Source organism: Lytechinus pictus, chromosome 6 (assembly GCF_037042905.1).
Source record: "Lytechinus pictus isolate F3 Inbred chromosome 6, Lp3.0, whole genome shotgun sequence".
NCBI lineage: Eukaryota > Metazoa > Echinodermata > Echinoidea > Temnopleuroida > Toxopneustidae > Lytechinus > Lytechinus pictus.
In genome coordinates, this window is record NC_087250.1 from 26,612,353 (window position 1) to 26,627,069 (window position 14,717).

General features: G+C 36.3%; 1 protein-coding gene across 2 annotated transcripts; it reads right to left on the bottom strand.

Annotated features, from left to right (window-relative positions):
- Nucleotides 1-282: 282 nt before the first annotated feature.
- On the bottom strand, nt 283-11,379 carry LOC135154574 (uncharacterized). Of its 2 annotated transcripts, none has more exons than XR_010293969.1 (3): nt 10,954-11,373; nt 4,138-4,197; nt 283-3,168 (listed from the first exon to the last, which is right to left on the bottom strand). XR_010293969.1 is itself a non-coding variant. In XM_064101291.1 (3 exons), the coding sequence occupies exons 1-3, from the start codon at nt 11,140-11,142 to the stop codon at nt 2,876-2,878; spliced, it is 456 nt and encodes a 151-aa protein (XP_063957361.1). In that variant the 5' UTR covers nt 11,143-11,379; the 3' UTR covers nt 283-2,875. The 2 variants fall into 2 exon arrangements, 1 of the variants encoding a protein (XP_063957361.1); XM_064101291.1 differs by having other exon boundaries at nt 11,040-11,379.
- Nucleotides 11,380-14,717: the final 3,338 nt, after the last annotated feature.

Here is a 14,717-nt window from a genome sequence, read left to right on the forward strand (position 1 = left end):
ATGCAAACCATAGGAAATTGATTATGTAATTCTCATAGATAGTTTTGTAAGTTATTCATTGTATTCAGTATGTGATATACGAGTACTTTTTCAATATCCAAATAATTCCACTGCCATGAAACTGTACATCTTTTAATGTGTGCAATATCTGCAAAACAGTCTTTGTAACTGCGATGCATGATATAATATATACTCTACCACACCATATCATACCAATTCTCCTAATAGCTATGGGTCTACAAACGCGACGCAGATCAAACACAGAAGTTGAAAATTAACAAGTTCAAGTTCAAGTTTATTTAAACCAATCAAAACAAGAGACATATTACATAGTTTAACAAGAAATGAGAATACATGATAGGTTTGGGACCACATAGAAGCAGAGCTTGTGAGAGGGGCCCCTTATACAATACAGTACAGCAAGAATGAGATGAAAAATATATACAATGATAATATATCCACATTGTGCTGCACTCAACCCAGGTGAGGTGAATGGGTACCTGGCAGGAATTTATTCCTTGAAATGCGTGTGCGCTGTAATCTTAGTAATTACGGCTGCCAAGCTACAGTTGGGGTAATAATATCCAAGTCCTTTGGAAGCGCATAGAGACATTATTCATAATCGTGATATGCGCTATACAAGAACTGTTTATTATTATTATTATTATTATTATCTAGAGAGTAAATAAGAAAAATACATACAAAAATACACACACACACACACACCCTCACGCACACATATTTCAGTTTGTCAGGGACAATACCGTGAAACAAAGACTTATTAAAAATATCGCACAAGGGATCAACAATGCATTGAATACAAATTTTTATTACCTTGGGAGAAATATCATCTGACCCACATGCCTTCGATGGTTTTAAAGTCGAAACCAAATTAGAAATTTCACGAACAGATGTTGGTCGAAAATACAAGGATCAGGAGTGATTTTGGACGGACATAAAATCTTTGTATGATGTTTGGACAGGAGGAATTTACTTGCTTATTTTAGAAGGTAGATCAATAAAATATTTATTGAAATATTCTGCTTTATGTAAATCCGAATTTAACAATAATTCGTTATGATACATGTCATTTGGGAGTGGCATTTTCTTCCCCCTCCCCAGCAATGCATTGATATGTGACCAAGTCTTTCTCATATCATTTTGTTTTGTTCGAAAAACATTATCATAATAATTTTTCTTACTTTGACGAACAAGATTTGTAAATATATTTTTGTAATCAATATACTTTTTTCCGATTAATCTCACTTTTATTTTTTGTATGTGCATAATAAAGCTTATGTTTTTCATGAATGGGTTTTAGAAGAACTGGAGTGATCCATGGTTTCCTGCATTTATTCTTACCACTACATTTAATTAAAGGGAAATGTTCATTATATAACTTAGAAAAAAGGTCACTAAAATAGTTAAATGACACATTAGCGTCAAACAAATCATACAAAGTAGACCAATCTGGGTTATGTAAATCTTGTCTAAAGTTATTCATTCTTACATCAGTAATTACACGTCTAAACACTTTTCTATTTGCTTTACTAGAAATAATGGCATTGCCTTTGTTAATGCTACAAATCGGCATATGATCAGAAAAATCAGAACAAAATATTTTAGAACAGAATTAGTAAATATATTATTTACATGCAAACATATCTTATTTTTCATTGATAATTTTGAATATTTTTCACTGTAAAAATTATTGAGCGATTGAATAGTTTAATGAACATAAGTAGTAGCTAAAATAAGGTATAAAATCCTTACGATTATTTGATAATGTCGATAAAAGACACTCACAAAAATGTTATAAACAATGCATTGAAACATACAAAGAATAATAACCTGAATTTGATGTTTGGAAAGCACTTGGATATGTGTGCCAACAAAATGTTTTATACTAATTAGGAAGGAAATACTATATATACAATGTAGGACTTATTTGGGCATTAATGAATGCATTTACATGTGTGTTAACAAGAGAGAGAGAGAGAGAGAAAGAGAGATGCATGATTAATACAATAAGAAAAAGTTATAATCAGAAGATGACACATCACGAACTATTTTACACATAAAAAAATACTTGATAGAAAATAACATCATGTTATCTTTTTTGTCAATCACGGACAAACTATTAAAAAGAGAATAAAAGAAACTAAACTATAATACAGAGTATAAGTTAGAGGTCTAATATCATTATTATAATTGTGGACATATTTATGACCTTCGCTTAAACATGATTTTAGAAATGTACAAAACTATTAAGTATCTAATACCATCATTATCACTAAAGACAAAAACGATCTGATATTCAACAACAAAAGTAAAATATCCGTTATGTCAAAATACTGTCTGATACAAAATATGGACATATCTTGATTAAATACAGCATGAACTATCTTGAAAGTATTATTTTCCATCCAGGCAGGCTGTTTGTTTGATATATCATGAACTGGTAGTCAATGTGATAAGATGATGTTATTAAATTGACCTCATTAATGATGTAGGTGAACATCAATGAACGAAGAAAGTACCAAGATACCATCATTGGTATCTACCAATTGTTATCATTGACTACTGAATGTTATAATTTCTACTAAATGTCATCATTAGACTACTGGATATTATAATTTCTGTCGAATGCATGTTATCATTTTAATAGACTCGTCTATGACTGGATGTGTACTTAAAGGCATTACTCTTTACCTATTAGAGATTGAAAAGGAAAATAAAACTTTATTGAAAATCAATGAAGAACTTTCATTGGCCATCACATTTCGTACTCCGCAATCAACTTGTCACAAAGCCAAGAGTTATTGACATTATTAAGAAAATACATCCAAGTACTGTTGTCCAAATGTTAGTTAACTTAGTCCTGCAGTGTTTCTATATAATTTGCAAGATCTGCCCTGTTGCATCTTGTCAGTGCACTACATAGATCCTTCACCATCTGTATCTTATTTCCCTCACAAGATGATTGTTGGTTCCACAGTTCTAGCATTGCAATTATACGATTTACCGCCGTTGGATTGTCCTCCTTGATATGAAAAATATTTTCTGGATTTAACCCGAGCCTGATACCAAGGTGTTGCCACTCCGATCCGATCTTCACCGCTAGATCACTGAAGTCCACGTTGCACAGTACAATGGTCTCTTTACAAGCTGTTAAGGGCGATAAAGAAATATGAGGTAAATCACTGTATTACTTTAAAAGGTCGAAGATAACTCACTCTTTGAATTGATATGTTTAAACTTCTACCCATTATATGATTTGAATTTTTTTTTTTTTTTATTAATCACAAGTAAAAATTATTAAATGAAATAAAAATCTATAAATTTTGAACCCTTAATATTGAACAAAGGTTTGAAATCTAGCAATAAAGTGTAAAGTGATTAGCTTTAATCAGGTAGGGTAATATATTCTTAACATTTGGTACTACACCAATCGCTCTTTGCTTGAATGATAACAATATTGTGAATAATTGTGAATAATGAGAGGCAATATTTTTTTAAAGGAGAATGAAACCTTTGGAACAAGATAGCTTGTGTGAAAACAGAAAAATAACAGAAACAGACCAACGGAATTTTGAGAAAAATCGGACAAATAATGAAAAAGTTATGAGCATTTGAATATTGCGATTACTAATGCAATGGAGATCCTCACATTGGCAATGCGACAAAGATGTGTGATGTCACTTGTGAACAACTCTCCCCATTACTTTAGTATATTTCACTTAAACTGCCTCTTTTATCACATCTATCAGTAGATCATGTGTTCTTTCTATAGGAGGGCATGTAATACAGATTTTTAAAGAATAGATCATGGATAAAGAGTTTGTATCACCATAAGAAAAAGCAAAGCGAAACATTTTGGGGGGTATTTTACAGTCCATCAAAGGGAAAGTTGTTCAAATGTGACATTACACATCCTTGTTGCATTGCCGATGGGAGGATCTCCATAGCATTAGCGATTGCAATATTCAAATGCTCATAACTTTCTCATTATTTGCCCAATTTTTCTCAAACTTTCTTTATTCTTATTCTTAGATTTTTCTGTTTCGACACCAGCCTAATTGTTCCAAATGTTTCATTCCCCTTTAATAACACAATAGAGAACGATTGAACCCTTACTTGATCTTCTTGACATCATTAGACTCTTAGCTCCTGATTCTTCTTCCTCTTCAGTAATACCTGCATTCCAAATTCATAAAGAAAAAAAAAACATTGATATATGGGGATAATTGGAAAGTGATGCATTTAAATTGTCATTAATGGATTTCTATCGCTCTTGAATGTTAATTGTGAGGATAGAATAGTTGTTTATATTTTTTTTCGCTAATTTACTTTAATTTTATTGCTTTTCTTATTTCATCACATGTTATTCTTCTTCTCTTCCCTTTCCCTCTTTTGTCTTTGATCATCTATTATCAAAATATTCGTCGCCAGTCCGTTGTTACAATGATTGTTCTATATGTTTTATATGAAACTGCATGGATGTGTTGGCGCGCCGATTGTGTTGGCCTCTCGGCCGTGGTGTCGTAATGAAGACACACGAAACCTCGAAGTGGCTTTGTTAAATCATTCTTTTATAATAAGTTGGTCCCCATGTCGCTTGTTACTATATTTCATATTGTATGCACGAATTACATACAGTATTTTATAATGAAAACTTTTATTTTAGGCAGTTGGATTGGACGATGTTTATTTCAATAAATAACATTCCCCTATTAATATATAACAAGTGGAATGCCTCTCGCGGTCTCACCTGCATCACGCGATTCAATATAGCAGCAGTGCTGATTTGAAAACTACTATAAAATAATTATTCACAAAAAACACCATTCATACAATGATACAATACTACGTTCATTGATATTTAACCTTAATCATGTGACCTAAAACTTGTCAGTGATACTTGATTACCCCTATATCCACATTTTATACACTATATCTATAAACTTTTGAAGTTATGACAGCAATCTAATAATTACCTCTAAAATGGCTAAAGTTCAATTACTTTAAATTACCTTTGACTTTGGTCATGTGACCTGAAACACAGATGTTCCGTGATTCTTAGTTACTTTTATGTCCAAGTTTCATGAGTCAGATCCATAAAAAAATTCAGTTATGAGGGTAATTCAACAGATACCCCCATTATGGCCAAAGTTCATTGACCTTTGACCTTGGTCATGTGACCTGAAATGCGCACATGATGTTCAGTGATACTTGATTACTCTTATGTCCACGTTTTATGAACTAGACCAATACACTTACAGAAATATGATGGTATTTCAACAAATAACCACAATCCGGCTAAAGTTCATTGACCCTAAATGACCTTTGACCTTAGTTACGTGACGTCAAACTTATGCAGAATGTTCAGTAATACTTGATTAACTTTATGTCCAAATTTCATGAGCTAGGCCCATATATTTTCTAAGTTATGATGACATTTAAAAAACTTAACCTTAGGTTAAGATTTGATGCTGATTTCCCAAACATGGTCTAAGTTCATTGACCCTAAGTGGCCTTTTGACCTTAGTTATGTGACCTGAAACTCAGACAGAATGCTCATTAATACTTGATTAACCTTATGGCCAAGTTTCATGAACTAGGTCCATACAATCGCTAGAGGGTATTCATTTGCCTCGCAATCTACTATGGTCAACAAGGAAATTCGTGATCACTCTCGCAAAAAGTGTTCACTAGCTTACAAGTTCACGAGCTTCCGAGTGCCGCCGCAACTCTTTATCAAGTGACGAAAATTATCTGATAACGTAGTCTATTTATACCAATCCCCAGGACCGTACGCACGAACGCGGGAACAATAGGTGGGCACTGATCCGCTGTGTGATTGGTCGGGCGTTTCACCAATCAGTGCGTCGACGTACGGTGCGGCCGGTGATCCGTATATGCAAATAATCCCGAGGTATATGCAAATACGCCGCGAGTCGGCAATATGCAAATAAGACAAAATTGGCGGGCTCGCTAGTTTCCCGTGGATGGGGGTTGACTAGCTGAGCACTGCCAGGTAAGGGGGTATTGTGCTGTCGGAGGGTTCGCATCCAGAAATCTGGGATGTCGATCCCGCTGTCTCTGTTGAAGTTGTTAGGACAAAGACATATACTAATAGCCATGAAATATGTTTCTGCAGAATCAAGGATGCGTTAGTCAGTAGTTAAATTAAACGTGTTAACACATACAAATAGACGTTTTGACAAATACTTATGCAGAAACACTTTTAAAAAGTCCGAATAAACAAATTAGTCATTTGAATCATGAATGAAAATGAAAATCCATAATTTATTGTTCGAAATAGACATGAAATGAAATACTCCGAAAATTTGCTTTGCCCAATTGATCGTGGGCCCGGCAGCCGCTGTGCAGCGCCAGATCGACGAGTGTTAAGGTCTTAAACTGTAAACTCCTGCTATAGCGTAACTCGCTCCCTAGCTTATTGAAAATATGTCCAGTGTGTGCGCGCACTGCCTCTGTGTTGTTTGGTACCATTTGTTTGTACACCAACGCACCGGATGCACGCATAGGATCCACTGCATGTACACGTACACGATCGATCACCTATGATTTTCTCTAAATGAAAAATATGCGGCACTTTTTTTTAATCTCTTATTTTGTGATGAGAAAGATGTTTTTTTTTAATGGACTACAACCCCCCCCCCCCAAAAAAAAAAAAAAAAAACTTAACCAGTTGAAAAAGCATAAGCCATACAGAGTGTTTGTGCGTGAATATTTTACAAATTAGATTAACATGCATTTAAAAAGTAAAAGCAGGGGCGGCTCTGAACATATTTTCGTTTGGAGGGGGTGGGGGGGGCAAAGACAACAAGAGTACTTAGTATGACAAGATTTGTATTTTGGTGCAAACGTACATGTTACCATGAAACTACCCTCTGCATGAAGTAGTTGGATGTTTTGTAGTGATTTATAGGTTGAGGAGTCTTTTGAACTCAGTGATTTCTGAGATATATAGGCTCTTTTCCGCGAGAGAGTATAGCATGCAAGCACTTTGGAAACATTTCAAATCTGAAGTTGCAAAATCTGCTTCATGGTGCTAATCAGTTTAAAAATAAAAGGGCATTATTTCGAGTTATTTAAGTGCGAATCGCGACCTAAAATTTTTTTGTCACCAGAAACATGAATACCTTTGATGCTATCGCGAAAAATTGTAAATAATAGAAACTTAGACACTGGACATTCTAAACATTTTGAAAACCGTTAACAGGATAAGTACTACCTTACTGAATAATGATAATTGATGGAGCGCGAAGCACGAGCCAAAAATTTAGTGATTTTTTAACCTAAAATGTATTATTTTACTTCTTAAAAAGTATATTGTTAGAAAAAGACATATTTCATTTAAAAAAGGCCTCCATTTTGGAAAAAAAAAATAGTTTCCTATGGTTATTTTTTGGGGGACAAGGCGGAGGGGGGGGGGGGGCAATTGGGGGCATGTGCCTCCTTTTCCCTGTGAGACTAAATGATCAACATAAAACACTGAATTATCAATAAAAATATGAATTGTCCAATATATAGATTATTTTATGAAAATAACAAGTGATAAGGATAAGGAAGTATTAAAGAGGAGAAAATTATCCAATTATTTTCTTTGTGTAACTTAACGATGAAATTACAATATCTTTTTGCAAATAAGATATTTTTGTTAATTAGGATTAAATTCTGGATTTCATTAGATGATAGTTTAAAGGTTCCCCAAAGCTTGCATAGCTTTACACAAAAATTGAAAAGCACATTGTTTTCCAAATACATAAACCTCAACAGTGACTGACTTGAAGAATCATTCTCTCTCTCTCTCTCCCTCTTTCTTTTACTCTTACATCAGCTTTTTTCATTTTATTTATTTTAGCACTAATATGCACAATAATATAATTCAATATGTGCGTGTCATTTGTATTTACATCCTATATGTAACATTGTAAGTGTTCAATGTATGCAGTCATGAAAACAGTGTTTGGCTAATTATGTATTTTACTTTACGGAAAACAAATTATAGGCCTACTATTCGTCATGTTCATATTTTCGGGATCTAGGGACCTTCCCCGACCTACTGCACTTAGTTATTCAATACTTTGCTAATTATCTATACAATGATCACTTTTTAAAATTGACATTTTAATCCAATTGTTCTTTGTTTATCATGTATGTATGTATGTATTATTGTGAATTATAATTATTCTCCAGTTATTACTATGAATTTGTAAATGAAACAATGCAAATCAAATCAAAGTATGGTACCAATAAAGATATTGTACATCTTTCCTCCTGCGTTGTGCTCGCTTGTTTTATTTTTAGATACATGCAGGTAAGTTTTGTAAAGAAAATGATTTGGCACATTTGGCGAGTACGATGACAAAATTGTAATTCTGATACCCCATGGCCCATTCTACATTCGATTACAAAAATAAAAAGATACCCCCCAAAAAGAAAACAATCCTGGACTCGCACTTTAGTATACAACTTGTTTCAAAATTGAAAGTTTCCTTTTTGCAAAATGACATATGCAGCCATTTTCTGTTCTCTTGATTTTCGCAAAACTTACAAGATACTTACATATTTTAAAATATCAAATGCATATTTCAGTAAGCAACAAATATCACTCCTGCATATATATATATATATATATATATATATATAACTGTATTCATGAGTGCCTATACAAAAGATACAAGACATTTCATTTTACAAATGGCCTCGAAATGGAGGAGTCGCCTTTAATAGTTTTCTGAAATTCCGAACAGATGACCTCGCACCAAGATATGTTGCTACCTTGGGCATGTTAACATTACATCAACAAAACCTACATCCAGTCACAGCAAAGTGTCAAATCAAGTGGTGGGCGGACTTGAACCTGGGGCGGATTAGCCCCACTCTTCCCTATCCGATTTGTTAGATGTATCCTATTCATCAGTCACTAAATGCTCGCGCTTCGCGCTTGTGTAAATTCTTTAGGTAATTTGATACACATAGCAAAAACTGGTAGTAATTTTTAATTTTCTTGTCTTATTACATAAAATATCCAAAAGTTTGAGATGGTGATTCGCGCCTGTAACATCTCGCAAGGATGCTCTTTTGACAGTAATCACCACAATTGACCAAAAATCGAATTTCACATATTCAGGTTTTTAATTTTTCCTGACCATTTGCTCGCGGAAAAAATAAAGCCTACATAAAATTATGTAATCAATCACTAGTCCTGAAGGCTTTGCTCAACTTTAGTACCACAAAACTCACAACTACTTCACGCAGATGATAATCTCATGGTGAAAATATCCGTTTGCACCAAATGCCCATTTTGACATATAAGTTCCCTTTTTTACTCCCCCTCCAACTTTCATGGGGTGCACGCCTTTCCCCTGTGTACTGCACTTGTACCAAGTGGTAGCCAGCGCATATATAAAAAAGGAAATGACTCATTGAACCCTTTCCCTTCTCAATATCTTTCTTATTTTATTTCTTTTATTTTATATCTCCAATTTTGGAACTTTTGAGGGACTAGAGCCAGAGTCCCCTTCTTTACGACAGTGGTTTTAATTGTTAAAGGACAAGTCCACCCCAACAAAAAGTTGATTTGAATAAAAAGAGTAACTAGGTTAAAACTGACACATGGTCAACGTAACCTGGGGGGTGTTTCACATAGATTTAAGTATGACTTAAATCGCACTTAAATGCCAACACGTATCTGAAATGCAACGCGCAATCTAATTCATCAATACGCAATAGTGCGTGTACTCTTTGCATGATCTGACCAGTGCGCAATGCGGTCATGGCTTTTATACCGCGCAAAACTAGGCATTTAAGTGCGACTCTAAGTCATAATTAAATCTTTGTGAAACACCCCCTGGCCTATATAATGTAACCTGGAATTCAAAAGTAATCTGGCTTTGATAGGCTTTAAAGTGTGATACCTGTGCTTATTGTGTAACCTGGCCTCATAGTTTAACCTGCAAAGAGTTAACTTCTTAAAACAATAACCTTGCTTTAAACCTGGCTTTGAAATGTATCCTGATCTTTTAGTGTAATCTAAGCTGAGTTGCCTGATAATGTGATACCTGTGCTTATTGTGTAACCTTGCCTTATAATGTAACCTGCAAATGAAAAGTCAAGTGGCTTCCATAGACCTTTTAAGTGTGATTCATGTGCCTATTGTGTAACCTCTCCTAATAATTTAACCTGCTTTAAAGAGTTACCTTCTTTAAAGCGTAACCAGGCTTTAGAAGGTATCCTGATCTAAAAGTGTAATCTGGGCCTACTTGCATGCAGTATAAAAGACATCACTGCATTGGTCAGATCATGCTGAGAGGACTCGCACTTCTGCGTACGGTATTGATAAAAGAGATTCATGTTGCATATCATGTAAGAGTCATATTAAAATCTTTGTGAAACACCACTGACCTTATAGTGTAACCTGACTACAAGTGTAACATGGCCTGATAATGTAGTCTTGCCTTGTAATGTAACCCAACATTAAATAGTAACTTGGCTTAAAATTGAAACTTATAGTGTAACCTGGCTTTACAATGTAACCATGGTGGTGTTTCACAACGATTTAAGTATGACTTAGGTAGCACTTAAATGCCAACGCAAATAGGCAGTAGTGCGCTGCCTCTACTCATGACCTGACCAATGCGGTCATGCCTTTTATATCGCACGCAATGAGGAATTTAAGTGCGACTCTAAGTCATACTTAAATCTTTGTGAAACACCCCCTGGCCTTATACTGCATGCGTGAGTAGCAGACAGCATGGTAGTCGGATCGCAAGGTGTGCAGTGTCGAAGCTTAAATCGCATGGTAGTCATAAGCCTCGACACCGCACACCTTGCGATCCGACTTTCATGCTATGCTGTCTTTGACTCACGCATGCTGCGCTTTTTGCCATAGCAACTGACAAAATAGCGCTTACTACGTACAGCGTAAGCATGTTGTATATCATATACGCGTCGTGCAACTCTGCTGTCTGATTGGTTGGAAGTTGGATTGAGCCTAAAATCCTTACGGTTTTCCTTGCGACTTGTCTCTGACCGGTCTGCGACTCTCAAGCTGACAAGAGCTGTGACGCCGGATCGGGCCGTAAGGTGTGCGCTTGCCTTAAAAGACATCACCGCATTGGTCAGATCATGCTGAGAGGATCTACCTTTTCCTCATCTAAAAATGGGCGGATATGTTTCCATATGTCCTCTTCCCTCTTCTTGGAAAGTTCCATTGTTGACTTAACTGGGGGCATCTGAAAAAGTATTGGGATGTCCGCAGAGTTCACCATAAAAGATAATTTTTCTTCCTCTGCATTGCTTGCCTTCATGTTCCAGTCATAATGCCTTGTTCTGATAACTTAAATCTACATGTTGGATGAAAGCAAATGAAAAGTGTTATAAAAATACTTACATTGCTCATGATTTGGAGAGCGTATCGAGATTAGAGTAACAAGTGGAATGCCTCTGGCGGTCTTACCTGCATCACGCGATTCAATATAGCAGCAGTGCTGACTTTCAAAACTACTATAACTCGCACAAGATGTTCAGTGATGATAATTCAACAAATACCCCCAACATGGCCAAAGTTCATTGACCTTACATGACCTTTGACCTTGAACATGTGACCTAAAACTTGCACAGGATATTCAGTGATACCTGATTACTCTTATGTCCAAGTTTCATGAGTCAGATCCATAAACTTTCAAAGTTATGATGAAACAAATTCGTATATTTAATGAGATGTGACCTTTGAACAGCGGTCTCCGGATTCAAACTTTGCCTATATTTTGGTGTCATCTACCTACAGACCAAAAAAATGTAATCCATTAAATATTTTTCGAGTGTTGGCGCGGAAACCAACTCCCATACTTAACGAGCTGTGACCTTTGACCTGCAGACTCCGAATTCAAACTAATCCTGTATTTTGGTGTCATCTGCCTATACACCAAACATTTTTAAAATCCATTAAATATTGTTCAAGTTTTTGTGCGGAAACCAACTCGCATATTTAATGAGATGTGACCTTTGACCTAAATGTAGACTCCAACTTGCATATTTAATGAGCTGGAAACCAACTTGCATATTTAATGAGCTGCGACCTTTGACCTGCAGACTCCGAATTCGAACTTAGCCTGTATTTTAGTGTCATCTACCTACACACCAAACAGTTTTGAGTTATTGCTAGGAAACCAAGTTGGGGGGGGCGGACAAGGGCAACGCTTAATGCCCCCTACGGACTTCGTCTGCGGGGGCATAAAAACCTGAAATTGTCATGTATCACGGGTGCACCATCTCACTATTAATTTTGTATTTTCAACTTGCTACACTGTAAAAACTGTGATGTTAAACCTGACACCAGTAGTTGTCTATAGAGGACCACACACTGAAGTGCTAAAATTACACACTAGAGATTGAATGTAACACCACTTTAAATGTAACAACCAAAAATGTTGTAATAACACCTAATACTGTCAATTTAACACCGGGGTAAAATGACTGGTGTTTTCATCTATGTACACCAGTTAACACCACAGTTTTTGCTGTGTATCAACCAATTAACAAATTGAGACCTTTGAACCAACTTGCATATATAATGAGCTGTGACCTTTGACCTTTGAATTTGAACTTAGCCTGTATTTTGGTGTCATCTACCTACACACCCAATTTTTTTTTAATCTGTTGAATATTCCATAAGTTATCATGCGGAAACAAACTCGTCTATTTAATGAGATGTGACCTTTGAACAGTGGACTCTGAATTCAAACTTAGCCTGTATTTTTGTGTCATCTACCTACACACCAAATACTTTTAAAATTCATTAGATATTTTTTGAGATATTGCGTGGAAAAAAAACTCGCATATTTAATGAGCTGTGACCTTTTGACTCCAATTTTGAACTTAGCCTGTATTTTGGTGTCATCTACCTACACACCAAATATTTTTAAAATTCATTAGATGTGACCTTTGACCTGCGAAATTCTCCGTGCATTATTATTTTGTTCTTTCAAAATTCTATTTCGTTCCCACGAAATACTCTTTCGTTCCCACGCAATATTATTTCGTTCCCATGCAATATTATCCCCCCTCTCTCTCCGATCCGCACCGGCCGTGTATAACACGCGCAGCATAGCAACATGCTTTGGTATGGTATGCGCTGATGTCTGAGGCTGATGATGATGGGGGTGATGATGACGGGGGTGATGATGATAGGGATGATGGGGTGATGATGATGGGGGTGTATAATGATAATGGGGGTGATGATGATGTTGGGGGGATGATGATGGGGGTGATAATGATGATGGGGGTGATGATGATGATGGGGGTGATGATGATGGGGGTGATGATGATGGTGGTGATGATGATGGGGATGATGATGATGATGGGATCATCACCCCTATCATCATCATCATCACCCGTATCATCATCATTCCCATCATCATCACTCCCATCATCATCACCCCAATCATCATCACCCCCATCATCATCATCACCCCATCATCATAATCATCCCCATCATCATCACCCCCATCATCATCACCCCCATTATCATCCATCCCATCATAATCATCACCCCCATCATCATCACCCCCATCATCATCATCACCCCCATCATCATCATCCCCATCATCATCACCCCCATCATCACCCCCATCATCATCACCCCCATCATCATCACCCCCATCATTATCACCCCCAACATCATCATCACCCCCATCATCATCATCCTCAGACATCAGCGCATACCATACCAAAGCATGATGCTATGCTGCATGTGTTATACACGGCCCGTGCAGATTGGAGAGGGGGGATAATATTGCGTGGGAACGAAATAACATTTCGTGGAAAAGAAATATTTTGTTGGAACGAAATAATATTGCGTGGGAACAAAATAATATTGCGTGGGAACGAAATGATATTGCGTGGGAACGAAATAGTAGTGCGTTGGAACGAAATAGTATTTCGAGGGAACGAAATAGTGTTTCGAGGGAACGAAATAGTATTTCGAGGGAACGAAATAATGCACGGAGATTTTTTTCTCCTTCATGTCACCTGGCGGGCTCTGTACATCTGCCTACACCTAATGAGCTGTGAACTTTGACCTACAGCAGACTCCGAATTCAAACGTAGCCTGTATTTTGGTGTCATCTGCCTACACACCAAACATTTTAAAAATCCATTAAATATTTTTTTAGTTTTTGGGCGGAAACCAACTCGCATATTTAATGAGATGTGATATTTGGACTCCAATTTCGAACATAGCCTGCATTTTGGTGTCATCTACCTACACACCGAATATTTTTAAAATTCATTAAATATTTTTCAAGTTATTGTGCGGAAACCAACTTGCATATCTAATGAGCTGTGACCTTTGACCTACATGCGGACTCCGAATTCAAACTTAGCCTGTATTTTGGTGTCATCTACCTACACACCAAACATTTTTAAAATCCATTAAATATTTTTCGAGTTATTGCGCGGAAACCAACTCGCATATTTAATGAGCTGGAAACCACCTTGCATATTTAATGAGCTGTGACCTTTGACCTGCAGACTCTGAATTCGAGCTTAGCCTGTATTTTAGTGTCATCTACCTACACACCAAATATTTTTGAAATCCATTAAATATTTTTCGAGTTATTGCTTGGAAACCACGTGGGGGGACAGACAGATGGACGGACAAGGGCAACGCTTAATGCCCCCTC

Excerpts from the sequence above, each read along its gene's own strand:
- LOC135154574 (XM_064101291.1), bottom strand. The coding sequence starts at position 11,142 with ATGTCTTTTAAGGCAAGCGCACACCTTACGGCCCGATCCGGCGTCACA. Across the intron at positions 4,198-11,039 it reads GACAAGTCGCAAGGAAAACC|GTATTACTGAAGAGGAAGAA; the intron begins GTAAGGATTTTA and ends TTTGGAATGCAG. Across the intron at positions 3,169-4,137 it reads AATGATGTCAAGAAGATCAA|CTTGTAAAGAGACCATTGTA; the intron begins GTAAGGGTTCAA and ends CGCCCTTAACAG.